Genomic DNA, 16,010 nt, shown 5'->3' on the forward strand with positions numbered 1-16,010 from the left:
CTGACTCCTTGCTCACTGCTCCGGCAGTCTCGCTCAGCTCAGACCCTTTGCTCACCGCTCCAGGCGGCCTTGTCCTGCTTTACTCTTGCTCACCGCTCCAGGCGGTCTTGTCCTGCCCTGCTCACCTCTCTGGGCGGCCTCACTCTGCTGTGTTTGTCCGCCACATCTGTGGTTCTGTTCCTGAGTCCCAATGTGTACTGGGTTCTATCCCGCCTGTGTTCCTACCTGCTAGTGCCTCCCTGTCTGCACTCTAGCCGTGCTTGCCTGTACCCCCCTGCCTGCATACCCGCCTGCCTGCATACCAGTCGTGCCTGCCTTTTCCCGCCAGTCTGTGTGCCAGCCTACCAGTCTGTTCCTGTATTCCCCTGTGTGGGTCAACAGCCGTGTCCGGGGTCTGTCCTGGAGTAGCACCTGGTCCCTCTGCTCGGTTCCTCCTTGGTGCACTGGCGTCGTATGCCGTCGTGCGACCCTGGTCGGATCGGGTGAATACCTAGTTACGCCCCTCCAGGCATTCACTCTCCGGCACGGTCCAGTGGAATCACACGCACACGCCGCTCAGCCCGGGCGTGTGCATTACAGCATTACAATCAGCAGGGAGTAGTGACCATTAGATTTGGCTGTTAGTAGATCATTAGAAACTTTAGTGAGTTCAGTTTCAGTAGAATGTAAAGAGCGGAAACCAGATTGTAAAGAGTCAAGAAGGGAGTTATCTGAGAGATAGCGTATTAGACAGGAGTGGACCAGTCGTCCCAGGAGTTTAGATATAAAGGGAAGATTGGAAACAGGTCTGTAGTTAACAGCACAGTTCTGGTCGAGGGGTGTTTTTTTAAGAAATGGATGTATGCTGGAGTGTTTAAAAAAGGAGGGAAAAATACAAAATGAGAGGTAGAGGTTGAATATTTTAGTTAGGTGAGTGGTGACAGCTGGAGAAAGGGACTGAAGGAGATGTGAAGGAATAGGATCACTGGTGCAGGTGGTAGAGCGAGAGGAAGCAAGGAGCCTTGTCACGTCTTCCGTGACTTGTTCGAAGTCAGAAAATGAGCAAGATACAGTGTGGGAGGAAGGAGCATGCATAACATTTGGGGATTGAGAGAAAATTTCCTGTCGGATATGGTCAATTTTTTCTTTGAAATAATTGGCCAGATCGTCAGTGCTGAGGTTGGTGGTTGGGGCCTGTGCTGTTTGATTAAGGAGAGAGTGAAAAGTGTCAAACAGGTGTTAAGGATTATTGGGCCATGAGATGATGAGGTTGTTAAAGTAGGTTTGTTTGGAGAGGTGAAGGGCGGAGTTATAGGTTTTAAGCATAAATTTATAATGGAGGAAATCTTCAGCCAGATTAGATTTTGTCCACAGCCGTTCGGCACACCTGGAGCCCCACTGGAGAAAACGTGTTTGCAGCGTGTTCCAGGGTTGTCGCCGTCTGTGCCGAGTTGTTCTCTGTGTAGGAGGTGCAGCTTCATCCAGGGCGCATTGCAATGTTTCGTTATAATGCTTCAGTGCAGAGTCAGGGCATGAGAGGGAGGAGATTGGGGCCAATGATGATTGCAACGTTTTCATAAATTTCTTGGTGTTAATGGCATGTATATTTCTATAAGTGTGGAAAGTGGGGGTGTCTTGAGCAGGGTGACAGTTCTTGACAGAGAATGAAAGAAGGTTGTGATCAGAGAGCGGAAGAGGAGAGTTAGTAAAGTCATGTATTGAACAGAGCCGGGCGAAGATCAGGTCAAAGAGTATTTCCATCTTCATGTGTAGGAGAATTAGTAAGCTGTGAAAGGCCGAAGGAGGAAGTTAGCGATAAAAGATGAGCGGCAGATGGGGAGAGGGAATTGCCTATTGGGATGTTAAAGTCTCCCATTATGAGGGTGGGGATGTCATAGGATAGAAAGTGTGGAAGCCAAGTGGCAAAGTGATCCACAAACTGATGGGAGGGGCCCGCAGGGCGATACACACCCGCCACTCGCAGGGAGAAGGGCCAGTAGAGTCTGACTGTGTGGACCTCAAAAGAAGGGATGAAAAGTGAGGGTACTGAGAATATAACCTGAAAAGTACATTTTGTTTAAAGGAGCCGACCAACACCAATTATTACCAGTTGCCTTTCCTGCATGTACTGATCAAGAAGGATTGTAATGGGCCACTCATCTACCATAAACCTTCAATGACTAATAAACTATTGAAGAGGGATAACCACCACCCCCATCCCCATAAAAAGAGGAAAACCCAAGGGACAATTTTTATGGTTGAGAAGGTACTGCTCGAATGTCACAGATTTTAGTATACAGGCAATAGACCTGAACACCAGATTAAGGGATAAAGGGTACTCGTGGTACATTTTGGATTCCGCATCATCGTTTGCAGAAAAATGGTCAATCAGCTTATCTTTTCCTCATTCAGATCTCTAAAATACTGGATCCTCTCAGTGAAGATCGTCTATATAAGAACATTTTTGCTGATTTATCCAGGAAAATGATGGACAAGATGGTGGAGAGGATATTACACCTCACCCTAGAGATCCTCTTCCGGCTTACTGGAGAGGTGAGAGATTCTGATGAAGTCACATTACATCATTCTTATCTATGGGAATAACAGATGGACAGAACTGGAGAGGTGAGGACTCTGGAAATGTCTGTAGTGAGATTTATTAATGTTTCTCTCCATAACCAGAGATTAATCATGGGGCCTCCATCTCACCCCCTGATACATGAGGACATCAGTGACCAGAAGATCCTAGAACTCGCCTACAAAATGATTGAGCTGCTGACTGGAGAGGTGACACTGCCAGGAATGAGGAATGCTGGGACATTTCATAGTAAAGCTATGAAGGGATTGGGGGATGACGGTATCATTGTATGTGTCAGGTTCCTATAAGGTGTCAGGATGTCGCTGTCTATTTCTCCATGGAGGAGTGGGAGTATTTAGAAGGACACAAAGATCTGTACAGGGACATCGTGATGGAGGTTCCCCAGCCCCTCACATCACCAGGTAATAGACAGGACTAAATACACACGGCCTATAATTATCTGTATGTAAAGAATGAATTCAGTCCCTGTATGTCTTTCCTCCAGATCTATCCAGTAAGAGGACAACACCAGAGAGATGTCCCCGTCCTCTTCTTCCACAGGACTGTAAACAAGAAGATCCCAATGTTCCTCAGGTAGATACAGAGAAGATATCATGAGATTTCCCCTATGATGTGTAGACAGCTGTAAAGGTCTTGTCTTCAGTTCTGTTTTATCCACCATTATTATGTTTTATATTTGTGTAATGAGAACGGTGGAGATGGCAGGATTAGAGCTGATCATAGATGTGACTTCTCCATCTGTCTTTGACTTTTATCATATTTGTTTCAGGGTGAAGATCTGACCCATATTAATACAGAGACATATGTGAGGGGTGATGAGCGGTGTAAAGAGGAGATTCCTACATATGACTACACAGGTGAGTAGTAACCACTGAATACAGAGAAGTCACAGATTCTTCTCAGTCCCTGTCTGTGGCTACTTTATCGGTGGTGTAGTCCGGCCGTATCACAATCGTGTGATCACCATTTTGCCGCTTGACCACAACATTCTCCTCCGTCCGAAAATATTCAAATTACTTTGTGTAATTGTGAAAGCCCTTTTCTATAGAACTTACAACCTGGAGGATCTACCTACCCCTGGGATTAGGAGACGCTGACCGTTACCTGCCCAGGTCTGTAAACTATAAAGCCAAATGACAGCGTATGTAGAATGTGCTGACAAATTAGAAAATCACTTGAAGAAAAATATTATGATGGGCCTGTAAGAGAAAGCGGAGGGTAATGATGCTGTTGGCTTCCTGGAACCCTGATATCTTATTGGATGAATCTACCTTCTCTCCCTTCTGTGCTGCTGAATGTTCTCATATGGTTCCTACAAGACCAGGTCCAGTCTTTCTGGCCAAACTTCACTTTTTTGATTGATAACATTAAATGTCCAGTGAGGGACACGTGTGAATTTCTGTACAATAACAGCAGAGTTTCCCTTTATCCTGACTGTTCAATTTCTTTTAAAACCAACTAACTTCAAACAGGATTGTGATAAACTACATAAAAAACATTCCACCTGTGCTATGATATATCTCTAAGCTGTGCGTGGCTGATGGCTGTAATATACATTTATTCACGCCTGCAGGAGATGTGTTGGCTCCAGCCCTGGTTTCATGGATTCACTCCACATCATAAATAGTATTGAGTGAATTTGTTCGTCATTTCAAATTCAGGTTCGTGTTCGGGGTTCCGGCTTGTTCGCGCCAAATGGTCAACCATAAATGAGTGCAACTCCAGTTTAGTGTTGGATTTCTCCCTTCATACATACGTTGTTGTTGGGGATGTTACATGTTTATATATTCTTTCTTTTTTTTACAAGTTCATTTTCTATGATAGTTTGATTGTGGTGGGATCGGCCGGCCTCACTTATGTGAGTCTGTAACTCCCTTGTAGTCTTTCAAAAAGGTCTCCATTGCCTCTTCCAAATGCCCAAGATCTAAATTTAAGACACCTCAGCTCTGCAGTATTATAAAAAAGTTCACTTTAACGTCTAATATTTCTTGTTGACACTCATCTGCCAGAAAATATTGGCCCTTATGATAGTTTAGATTGCCAAGAGCCACCGAGCCCCATACTCCAATTACCCCAGAGAGGTTTCACCACTAGTTACTCATTTTTCTCTGATGAAGACTGTTGAGTTTGATCATTTCAGTAGATGTGTTATTGTCTGTAGACACAGTTTTTGACTTCAGTAATCCTCTGATTTAACCACTTCCCACAGTTTTATGTTTCTAATCAGGCCCCATTTTTCAAATCTGATGTGTGTCACTTTATGTGGTGATAACTTCGGAATTCTTCACAAAGGATAATAGGAAACAAATGGACCTTACAAATTATTTTCCAACTTCTTTTGAATCTGACAATCCCCTATATACGGTTGTACACTACTGTTTGGGCACATGGCAGGTTAAGAAAGAAAGGTGCGCCATTTAGCTATTAGGAATGCTCAAAAGATGGCCACCACGCACAGGCTTGTCACTATCTACCCTGTTTACAGATTTCACAAATTACTTTGCTCATCACCCTTTAACACCTCTACATGGATCTGAACCTACACAGAGACCCCTAGGCTTGGGCCACGGTGTTACCTGCTATTCGGTGGAGTGAGATGGGAAGAAGAACAGTCAGGTAGCTGGGTCAGAACCAAGAGGATAGAGAAAATACAAAATCAGAAGACACAAGAGTAGTCAGTAAACGGGCCGAGGTCACAGCTGGAAACAAATACACAAGCCGGGAGATGAGCACAGAGGACTGAACCAGAGGAGAACAAGGCTGTATCTGGCAGCTTCCGGCAATATGCTTCCAGCTTTAGTAGGGTGCGGTGCTTTCCAAATTGCTGAAGCAGGGAGCAGATTACTCCACCTGGACAGCACACACACCTATACTGCAAGACTGGATAGTACTACTGGTCCCAGGCACCCTAATCTTAGTGGCTGGACAGAGCCTGCGCCTTTTACTCCATATTTGGGAGCCAGAATGAACAAACAGTTGAACACCACGCTCCACTGCTTCATCCTATGAGGTTTTCTATTAGATGGTCATTGTCCTGGTGAATAAGTGATTTTTTTTTATATAACTTGCCTTTTTTACAGACAATTTAAGTAGAAATGTTCAAAAATATAAAATTCAAGGATTCTTTATTAAAAAATAATAATTGGTTTTCTTCTTGGCAGATGTCTGTACCAGGAGATCAGAGGGACAGCTGACATCTTCAATTTTTAAATCAGATGACCTTGAGATCCCACAGGATACAACTGAAATGAATGCCATTACTCCAGATTTACCATCATCCCTTCACTGCAATGATCTGTCATCTGATCCTTTGAAACAGATCCTGTTTTCTGATTCATTACCGACTACTATGGAAAATCAAAGTCACAAAATAAGCATTAAAAAACGAACTGCTCCTAATGCAAAGAAGCCATTTTCACATTCAGAATATAGAAATAGTTTTCCTCTCAAAAAGTCTTTTCTTAAACATCAAAAAATTCACACAGCGAAGAATATATTTTCTTGCTCCAAGTGTGGGAGATGTTTTAATCAGAAATCAAGTCTTGTTAGGCACCAGGTAACTCACACAGGAGAGAAGCCATTTTCCTGTTCAGAATGTGGGAATTTTTTTGCAGAGAAATCAAATCTTATCGCACATCAGAGAACGCACACAGGGGAGAAGCCTTTTCCATGTTCAGAATGTGGGAAATGTTTTAACCAGAAATCTAGTTTTCTTAAACACCAGAGAACCCACACAGAGGAGAAGCCTTTTTCATGTTCAGATTGTGGGAAAAGTTTTGTACAGAAATCAAATCTTAATATACATCAGAGAACTCACACAGGGGAGAAGCCATTTTCATGTTCAGAATGTGGGAAATGTTTTGCAAAGAAATCAAATCTTATCAAACATGTGAGAACTCACACAGGGGAGAAGCCTTTTCCATGTTTAGAATGTGGAAAATGTTTTACAGAGAAATCAACTCTTATCAACCATCAGAGAACACACACAGGAGAGAAGCCATTTTCATGTTCAGAATGTGGAAAATATTTTACAGCGAAATCAAATCTTATCAAACATCACAAAACTCACACAGTTGAGAAGCCTTTTTCATGTTCAGAATGTGGGAAATGTTTTACAGAGAAATCTACTCTTATCAAACATCAGAGAACTCACACAGGGGAGAAGCCTTTTCCATGTTCAGAATGTGGAAAATGTTTTAACCATAAATCTAGTTTTCTTAAGCACCAGAGAACCCACACAGTGGAGAAGCCTTTTTCATGTTCAGATTGTGGGAAAGGTTTTGTACTGAAATCATATCTTAATATACATCAGAGAACTCACACAGGGGAGAAGCCATTTTCATGTTCAGATTGTGGGAAATGTTTTGTACAAAAATCATGTCTTAATATACATCAGAGAACTCACACAGGGGAGAAGCCATTTTCATGTTCAGAATGTGGGAAATGTTTTGCAAAGAAATCAAATCTTTTCAAACATCAGAGAACTCACACAGGGGAGAAGCCTTTTCCATGTTCAGAATGTGGAAAATGTTTTTCAGAGAAATCAACTCTTATCAACCATCAGAGAACTCACACAGGAGAGAAGCCATTTTCATGTTCAGAATGTGGGAAATATTTTACAGAGAAATCAACTCTTATCAACCATCAGAGAACCCACACAGGGGCAAAGCCTTTTTCATGTTCAGATTGTGGTAAATGTTTTGGACAGAAATCACATCTTAATAAACATCAGAGAATTCACACAGGGAAGAAGCCTTTTTCATGTTCAGAATGTGGGAAATGTTTTAAACAGAAAGCGCATCTTGATAACCACCGGAGAACCCACACAGGGGAGAATACCGCAACTACACCCAACTAGTCTCTGTACAGACAAGAAAGCCCCTAGCTGTACAACTAAAAACGCCACCACAGACCTAACTCCCTAATAAGTCGGTGAGGAGTTTCTCATACCTCCTGAGGAACCAGAGGGGAGGCCACAACACATTGTCAACAAGGGGAATGGAAAGTATGAAGTAAAATCCGAAAACCCTGAATGAAAAACAAAAACACATTCATATATGGCAAAGAAGGCAAGCTAAGGAGAACCAAAAATAAAAGGAACAAGTATAATCTCCCAGAAACCTAACATTGTTAGAATTAGAAGGTACCGGGAGGATAGTTTCACCTTTGTGGTGAAACTTATACAATTCATCCTCACCAACTGTAAATGTAAACCTGTCCATTTATAATGACCACGGACAAGATAAAGATTCCCAACTCACATCAGGACCACAAGATCCCAGGTCCTTTCAGCTGCATCACATCTAATGTAGTGTACTTAATTATATGTACCAAATGTCCAACTGGGGGTCTGTATGTAGGGGAGACAAGGCAAAAACTTAAAACAAGGATGAATTCTAATCGCCACAAAGAAAAAAAGAATAGATCTACTTGTGTCCACACATTTTTACGGCCACAACTGCTTATCCTTTTCCGAAACTGATAGTTCTGCTTCACGTCACTTGTCTTATCTATTGCATTATTCCTGTGCCCTGTTGTGCATAAATATGTGACTATTCGGATTTTGTATTATACTATGTCTCATGAAGAGACCTGAGTAGTCTCGAAAGCTTACTGACTAATGGCTAACTGAAAAGATGGTATCAACCACTGAGGACTCTCAAATTTTAATATTTTTCTCCATACAGCAATTTTAAGATCTCTCCACAGGTGTTCAATGAGATTTAGATCCAGACTCATTGCTGGGCAGAACTCTCCAGCACTTTTGTTTCTATCCATTTTCTAGGTGCTTCTTGAAGTATGTTTGGGCTCATTGTCATGCTGGAAGACCCATGACCTAGGACTAATGTTGAGCGAGTATGTTCTGTTCCAAGCATGCTCGGGCGAGCTCCGAGTATTTATAGCTGCTCGGTGATATGGTTGAATCGCTCCCGTGTGCATGATTTGTGACTGTTTGACAGCTTTATTACATGTGAGGAATATGTAAGAAATAGACATTCCTCACATGTAATAAAGCTGTCAAACAGTTGCAAATCATGCACATGGGAGTGATTCAAACATATCACTGAGAAGCTGTAAATACTTGGAGCTCAGCCCGAGCATACTTGGCGAAAGGGTTAATGGAACATACTTACTCAACACTACCTAGGACGCAAACCCAGCTTTCTGACACTAGGCACTATATTGTGAACCAAAATCCTTTGCTAATCTTCAGATTTCATGATGCCTTGCACACAGTCAGAGGCAGCAAAGCAACCCCAAAACACCTTTGAACCTCCACCATATTTGACTGTATGGGTTGTAAATATATTGATTATCTGTGCACCTTGGACAAAGGAACATGTGGATCTCTAAAGATGGACTTATAACCTTGAAATTGTTGATATTTTTCAACAATTTTGGTTCTTAAGTCCTCAGACAGTTCTCTTCTCCTTTTTCTGTTTTCTCCAAAATTAGTGTGGCACACATATGCACACAATGCAAAGATTGAATCAACTTCTCCCTTTTTTATTTGGTTTTAGTTGTGACTTTCATATTGTCCACAACTGTTACTTGCCAAAATTGTGTTTGAACAAGCTTCACATGCTTGAAACAAAGTTGTTTACCCACAATTTTTGCAAGGTGTCAACAATTTTTTTCAGCCTATTTTGTGTGAAATTATGTTCAATTTGCCTTTTTTTCTCTGTTTTCTTGTGTTGTTCCAATACATGTAAAGGAAATAAACGTGTATAACAAAACTTGTAATTTCAATAATTTTCTGGGAGAATGACTTCATTTTCTGGAACAATTTCAATGGATCCAACACTTTTGACCATGACTTGATTTTGTTGCCTTTCTAATATGTTGCAGCATATCATCCTCTACGTGTTCAGCTATATTAGGAGGCTTGTAGCAAAGTCCAATTAGCAGCTTTCCATTATTGCCATTTCCATGTACATTACCCATACTGATTTTACATCAGGGATGTAAAACACAAAACATGCAGAGGGCCAAAATGAAAAACTTTGACAAAGTCGTGGGCCAACCAGTGTACAGTATAATGGGCCCCACATAGTCCTCCATACAGTATAATGGGCCCCACATAGTCCTTCATACAGTATAATGGGCCCCACATAGTCCTCCATACAGAATAATGGGCCCCACATAGTCCTTCATACAGTATAATGGGCCCCACATAGTTCTCCATGCAGAATAATGGGCCCCACATAGTCCTCCATACAGAATAATGGGCCCCACATAGTCCTCCATACATAAGAAACAAGAGGAAAAAAACTTCAAGTCAGAGTCCCATATAATAGTGAAAAAATTACAAAATTGTATTAATTATAATTTATACAGGAAAAAAATATGAATCACAGAGACAGTTAATAGTAAAACAATGGAGGAGCACTAATGAGGAGCATGAGACAAATAAACATGATTCTTTTCTGATGTAAATACATAATTGGGCTGCCAAAAAATAAGATTATATTGTTAAAATGCAGTGAAGCATTCAATAAAAGTGCAGGTGCTTATGAGGTAGGTCAGAAGTAGTTGCTATATAAGAGGTTAGTCATACCGCTGTCTATATATAGGTACTAATATAGATAGCTCATACCGGGGGTAGCAGATCTTTATAAGTGGTATCAGTGCCCTGACCTCTTAGGCTACAGGGTAAAAGTATATCCTAATAGATATAAAAGCCTAGAAAATGCACCTAAGTAGGAAAAAAGATTAAAGAACGGCACCAAAAAGAGTGTAGCATGAATCCTATAGAATACTTACAGCCACAGTGGATGTGAACACGCTCCTCAATGGCACTCACCCTGGTGCGCGTTTCAGCACGGCTGCCTTCGTCAGGAGGTGGCGTCAATGAAGGTGGGTAGGGTTTAGAAACCCTTGAGCCAATAGAAAAGGAGGGGTGTAGTCTCTCCGCCAATGGGTGTAGGGAGGGCGTGGCATGACACATGGCAATCACCGCTACACTGCGGCATCCATGGCTACCGCGTCATATGATCCATGATGCCGCAAGCACGTGGGGAACCACGTGACCGGGCGTCATGGAGCACATATTGATACGACCAGCAAGGACACCACAGAGAACAGTGAAGCCATGCGTACCGCCCAGTCCACAGACATATATAGTCAAATACAACCGGAGAGAAAAAAAGCATAATGGGGTAAACTGTCAATAATTGCACATCCCAAATGTATATATATATCTAAGGGGTATAGGCGATAGCCAATTATATATAAGTCAGAGAAGTTAATTGGCCATGACCAAACAAATAAAGTATATCTTTAAGAAAAGCATGAAGTATAACATGATTATATGAGATCATAGTATAAATGCATAATAAGATATAAGAAAATATCTCTCAAAATATTCATCTATAAAGCGAAAGATATACAATAATAACTGTATGGACAAAAAATGCGCACACAGAAAAAAGTTACAGATCTTGAGAGACCATACAGCGCCAGCAATTATGTCCATGTTATCCAATAGCAGAATGGAAGTCCTCAACATCATTCACAGATATAAATTTAGATATCACGTATACAAACATGCCAATCACCATGTAATGCCTAAAGAAATAGAAAAATAGCTAAAACAATGTGGATATAGGTGATCAGAGAAATGGGGCATAACTAATATTTTCGTTCAAGCCCAATGGATGGAGTGTTTTTAAAGTCCAAATCCATCTGCTCTCTTTCTGGGCCAATAGTTGACTCACTCTACCTTCCCTAATATTAGTGGTGATCATGTCAATACCCAGAAGTTTAAGTTTAGATGCGTCACACTTATGGTGTATTCTAAAATGCTTGGGAATAGTTTTTAACGTAGAAATATCAGTTTCATTTACCTCCGCTTCAATACCTAGGACGTGTTCACGTATTCTTGTCTTAAGTTGTCTTGTTGTGAGCCTTACATAGATTTTAGGACACCGGCATATCGCGTAATAGACCACCGCTTTAGAAGTACAAGTTATCGGTTTGGTGATGTAATAGGTCCTAGAGCCCTGGGAATCTGTGAAAGAGTTAGCATGTTCGACATTAGGACACGCCACACATCTACCACATGGTACACATACATTTGAGATTTTTTACCTTTCTGAAGGTGATTTGCTGTCTCTCTGGTAGATATTTTGCCAATATGGGGTCAGCCATTAAGATGGGCCATGATTTGATAAGACAGTCACGTAATTCTGTCGCTTTAGAGTGGAATGTTGTAATGAACCGTAACTAGTGATGAGCGAGCATGCTCGCTACTGCTCGGTGCATGCCCGAGCATCTCACTGCTCTTGTGACACTTTCCGGGGTTGCTCGGCGGGAGCTCGAGTCCCCTCCCTGCATGTTTGGCGCTCTTTATATTGCCAATCAACATGCAGGGATTTTCTGCCACACACTGTAATGCCGCAGCCATGTTGGTTGTTGCATTACAGTGATTGGCTGGCCGCACAGCGTCATCAGGTCTGTATCAGACCTGGCACCGCCATGCTAAGCAGGCAGGCAGGGTATATAGCAGACTGCAGTGCACATAGCAAGAGGGTCCATTCCAGTTCTGTCTGCTGGTGCTTTTACAGATATTTGTAGAAATAGGCCCAGGTATCAGGGGCCAGAATAATTTATTTTTTATCTTAATCCTAATTATTTGCTTAAAAAGCAATCCAGAGAACACCGTTTATCTGCGCCATTTGCTTGTTGGCACTGCAGAATACAGCCAGGTCCTTTCCATATTAAAGCGCTAAAAATCCAGCTATTTAAAACTGTGGTTTGTCCGTCACACGGATCACATATAATTGTGCTGAAAATACTGCCATTTTTGGCCTCCATTGAAATTTTGTTGCAGTGTGTCAGTGAACTTATTGACACGAGGTCGACGCTGTTAAAAATAGTTACCTACAGGCCAGCAATTTAAAACTGTGGTTTGTCCATCACACAGATCACATATAAGTTTGCTCCAAATTCAGCCATTTGTAGTGAGCGTGGAAGATATTGTCCTCCATTTAAAATGGGCAAGGCACGTGAGAAGGGACGGGGAACTGGACGTGATGGTGCATGCCGAGGCCATGGGCAACGTGAAATTGTGCCACAACAAACACCCACATCTTCTCGCTCGACCTTCCTGTCCCAATTAATAGGGGACCGCAATACACCACTATTGAACACAGAGCAGTTTGAAAAGGCTATTGGTTGGATAGCAAATAATGCTTCCTTCACTAAGCCACCACTACCACCCTGTCTTTCACACGGTCAAGTCTCAGTAGCTGTGAGTCTGGACCGCATATTCCTCACCCTGAACCTCCTTCCTCCCACCATGCCGAGTGCCCAGAGACAACTGATCCCACACTTGGACACGCCGAAGAGCTGTTCACTTTTCCATTTATAGATTCGGACGTCTCACCTGGTCCTCTTTAAGCGGGGCAAAAGGAGATCGCATGTAGCAATGCCCAAATATTTGAGCAGGCACGGTCATACGAAGGTGACGGTGGGAAAGTGTCACAAGAGGTGGATGATGATGAGACACAATTGCCAGAAAGTCAGGAGGAAGACCAGGGTGCGGAAGTGGAAGACAAGGTGGTGAATGATATAGTAACTGACCTAACCTGGCAGGAGGACATGCAGAGCAAGGACAGCAGCACACAGGAGGAGGGAGGCAGAGCACCCCAACAGGCAGGAAAAAGCAGTGTGGTGACCACAGACAGAAGGCGAGCAACCGTTCCCCGTAACACCAACACTACTGAAGTTGCCAGTACAACTGTTAAGTCTTCCCGAGACTGGTTGTTTTTTAAATACTCTGCCGATAACCCCAAAAAGGCCATTTGCACCACCTGCCTGGCCAGCATCAGCAGGGGTAGCAAAACTACCAGCCTGACCACCACCAGCATGATCAGGCACATGGCAGCAAAGCACCCGACATTGTGGACCGAATCCCAGGGTCCAGGAACTGTGTCTGCAGGTGACACCACTGCTTCTGCTGTTGTGCGTGCAAGCCAATCCCCTGCCCATGGCGCATGCCATGCGAAGATGCCTCCTGCGCTGCACCTGTCGTTGCACACTCTCAACTAGCACCATCAGCAAGTATGTCCTTGTCCCAGCGCAGCGTTCAGTTGTCCATACCCCAGTCCTTGGTATGTAAGCGCAAATACGCAGCCAACTAAATTCCCACATTTCACGATTGCTTGCACTCGAAATGTTGCCTTTTAGGCTCATGGAGATGGAAGCTTTCCGCAACCTGATTGCAGTGGCAGTCCCTCGGTACTCAGTCCCCAGCCGCCACTATTTTTCCCAGTGTGCAGTCCCCACAAGCACGTGTCCCACAACATTAGCAGTGCCCTCAACAATGCAGATACAGGGAAAGTCCACCTAACCACGGACACGTGGAAAAGTGCTTGTGGGCAGGGACAGTACATGTCGCTGACGGCACACTGGGTTAACATAGTGGAAGTCAGGACCCAGCCAGACCTTGGGAGGGAACACATCCGACACCGAGGATTGTGGGCCCTAGGTCAATCAGGGTTGCCCCCACAGTCTACTGCTCCTTCACCTCATCCTCCTCAGCCTCCTCCTACTCTTCAGCCTCCATCTCCGAAATGACCACATCAGTCACAAGCTGGAAGCACTGCCTCGGCCAAGCGGCAACAGGCTGTGCTGAAGCTAATATGCTTAGGTGACAAACCGCACAATGCTGAAGAGTTGTGGACAGCTCTGAAAGAGCAGGCAGATCTGTGGCTGACACCGCTGAACCTACAGCCAGGCATGGTCGTGTGTGACAATGGCCGGAACCTGGTGGCGGCTCTGAGGCGAGGCAATGTACCATTCCTGGCCCATGTGCTTAACCTCGTGTTTCAGCGGTTTCTCAAAAGCTACCCGGAGCTGCCGGATCTGCTTGTCAAAGTACGCCGCCTGTGTGCCCATTTTAGAAAGTCGGCTACAGCTTCCGCCGCCCTTGCTGTGCTTCAGCAGTGTTTGCAGCTTCCGGCTCACTTATTGGTGTGTGATGTCCCAACGCATTGGAACTCTACACTGCAGATGTTGGGAAAGATTTGTGAGGAAAAGAGGGCAGTTGTTGACTACCTGCATCAACAAGGCCGTCGGTATTCAGTTCAGACTCCACGCATAAGACCTCAGGAGTGGACAAGGATGTCAGACATCTATACCATCCTCCAAAACTTTGAGGACTCCACCAAGATGGTGAGCGCAATGATGCCATAATTAGCTTCACCATCCCACTTCTCTGTCTTCTGAAACGCTCTCTGCTCACAATCAAAGAGGATGCATTGCAGGCGAAGCACGATAAGATGGAGCAAGGAACCATACAGGGTGATTACACACAGCCCAGCCTCATCTCGTCCCAACGTCGATTGGGTGACAATGAGGAAAAGGAGGAGGAAGAACAGGAGCTAGTTTCATGCGCTATAGACGGTACTACCTTTACAACTGTCATACCGTCTGTTCAGCGTGCATGGCCTGAGGACAGGGAGGAGGAGGAGGAGAGCATGGTCAGTCATCCTCTTGGTGAGGACATGGAAGTCTTGCCTGTTAGCAATCTGGCACGCATGGCTGAGTTTATGTTATGCTGCCTTTCCCGTGACCCTCGCGTTCTCAAAATTTTGGGTGACAGTGATTACTGGTTGGTGACACTTCTAGACCCACGCTACAAGGAGAACTTTATATCTCTTATTCCTGAGGCGGACAGGTCTACAAAAATGGGACAGTACCAGAAGGCCCTTGTTGCGGAACTATTAAAAAAATTCCGATCTGAAAACGCTTGCGGCAGAGGTCACAGTTCGTTGGACAACCAAGGAGTACAGTCGAGAGAGACACAACTCCAACAGAGGCAGGGGAACACTTTCAAAGTTCTGGGAGAGTTTTCTCAGCCCCTCCCATCGCACAGGCCCTGAGGCGCTGGTTACTATCAGAAGGAGTGCAAAGTTTGGGAAGATGCTGAGGAAGTACCTTGCCGACTGTACCAACGTCCTCCGTGATTCCTCTGTGCCTTATAATTATTGAGTATCCAAGCTGGACACGTGGAATGAACTGGCTCTCTACGCCTTGGAGGTCCTGGCCTGCCTGCCGCTATGTAGCATACCTGGCGGCGTTCTTGCATGGTGTTCCATCTCTCATCATGCAAGATCGCAAACTTCATCTCCTGCCCAGCTTCCTGGTCTGGCTTCTTTCCTTGTGCTCTGCTCTGCTCCACTTTGGCTGCATAGGGCGACGCCCGCTGAACTTCCTGTTTCTTGTACCTGCTGCGGACACGCCCCTGTTGCACCTTCAGCCTATTGCTGTCCATCTTTGGGTATTTATACCACCTTCTTCCTCAAGATGGCGCCTGAGCATTGTTTCTTGTCAGTTGCCTTTTTGTCTCTGACATGCCAGGTCCTATCCTGTTTTCCTGCCTGTTTTCCAGTTCTGTGTCTGAACTGTGGTCTGTTCTTGTGAACAC

The 16,010-nt window shown here is 44.0% G+C and overlaps 2 protein-coding genes across 2 annotated transcripts in view; both read left to right on the forward strand.

The window, feature by feature from the left end:
* LOC141194413 (uncharacterized) overlaps window positions 1-8,317 on the forward strand; it is a 36,595-nt gene extending 28,278 nt beyond the window's left edge. The window contains exons 4-9 of the mRNA XM_073662327.1: window positions 2,392-2,532; window positions 2,662-2,766; window positions 2,856-2,979; window positions 3,063-3,151; window positions 3,348-3,435; window positions 5,740-8,317. Of these exons, the coding sequence (XP_073518428.1) occupies window positions 2,392-2,532; window positions 2,662-2,766; window positions 2,856-2,979; window positions 3,063-3,151; window positions 3,348-3,435; window positions 5,740-7,436 (2,244 nt within the window). The 3' untranslated portion in view covers window positions 7,437-8,317. The remainder of the gene's footprint in view (window positions 1-2,391; window positions 2,533-2,661; window positions 2,767-2,855; window positions 2,980-3,062; window positions 3,152-3,347; window positions 3,436-5,739) is intronic.
* The window catches only part of LOC141194468 (oocyte zinc finger protein XlCOF7.1-like), a 215,776-nt gene that overhangs the window by 38,230 nt on the left and 161,536 nt on the right, over window positions 1-16,010 (forward strand). The window lies entirely within an intron of this gene.

This window comes from Phyllobates terribilis, unplaced genomic scaffold (genome assembly GCF_046119375.1).
Source record: "Phyllobates terribilis strain yellow unplaced genomic scaffold, ASM4611937v1 Scaffold_71__1_contigs__length_7168151, whole genome shotgun sequence".
In the NCBI taxonomy this organism is placed as follows: domain Eukaryota; kingdom Metazoa; phylum Chordata; class Amphibia; order Anura; family Dendrobatidae; genus Phyllobates; species Phyllobates terribilis.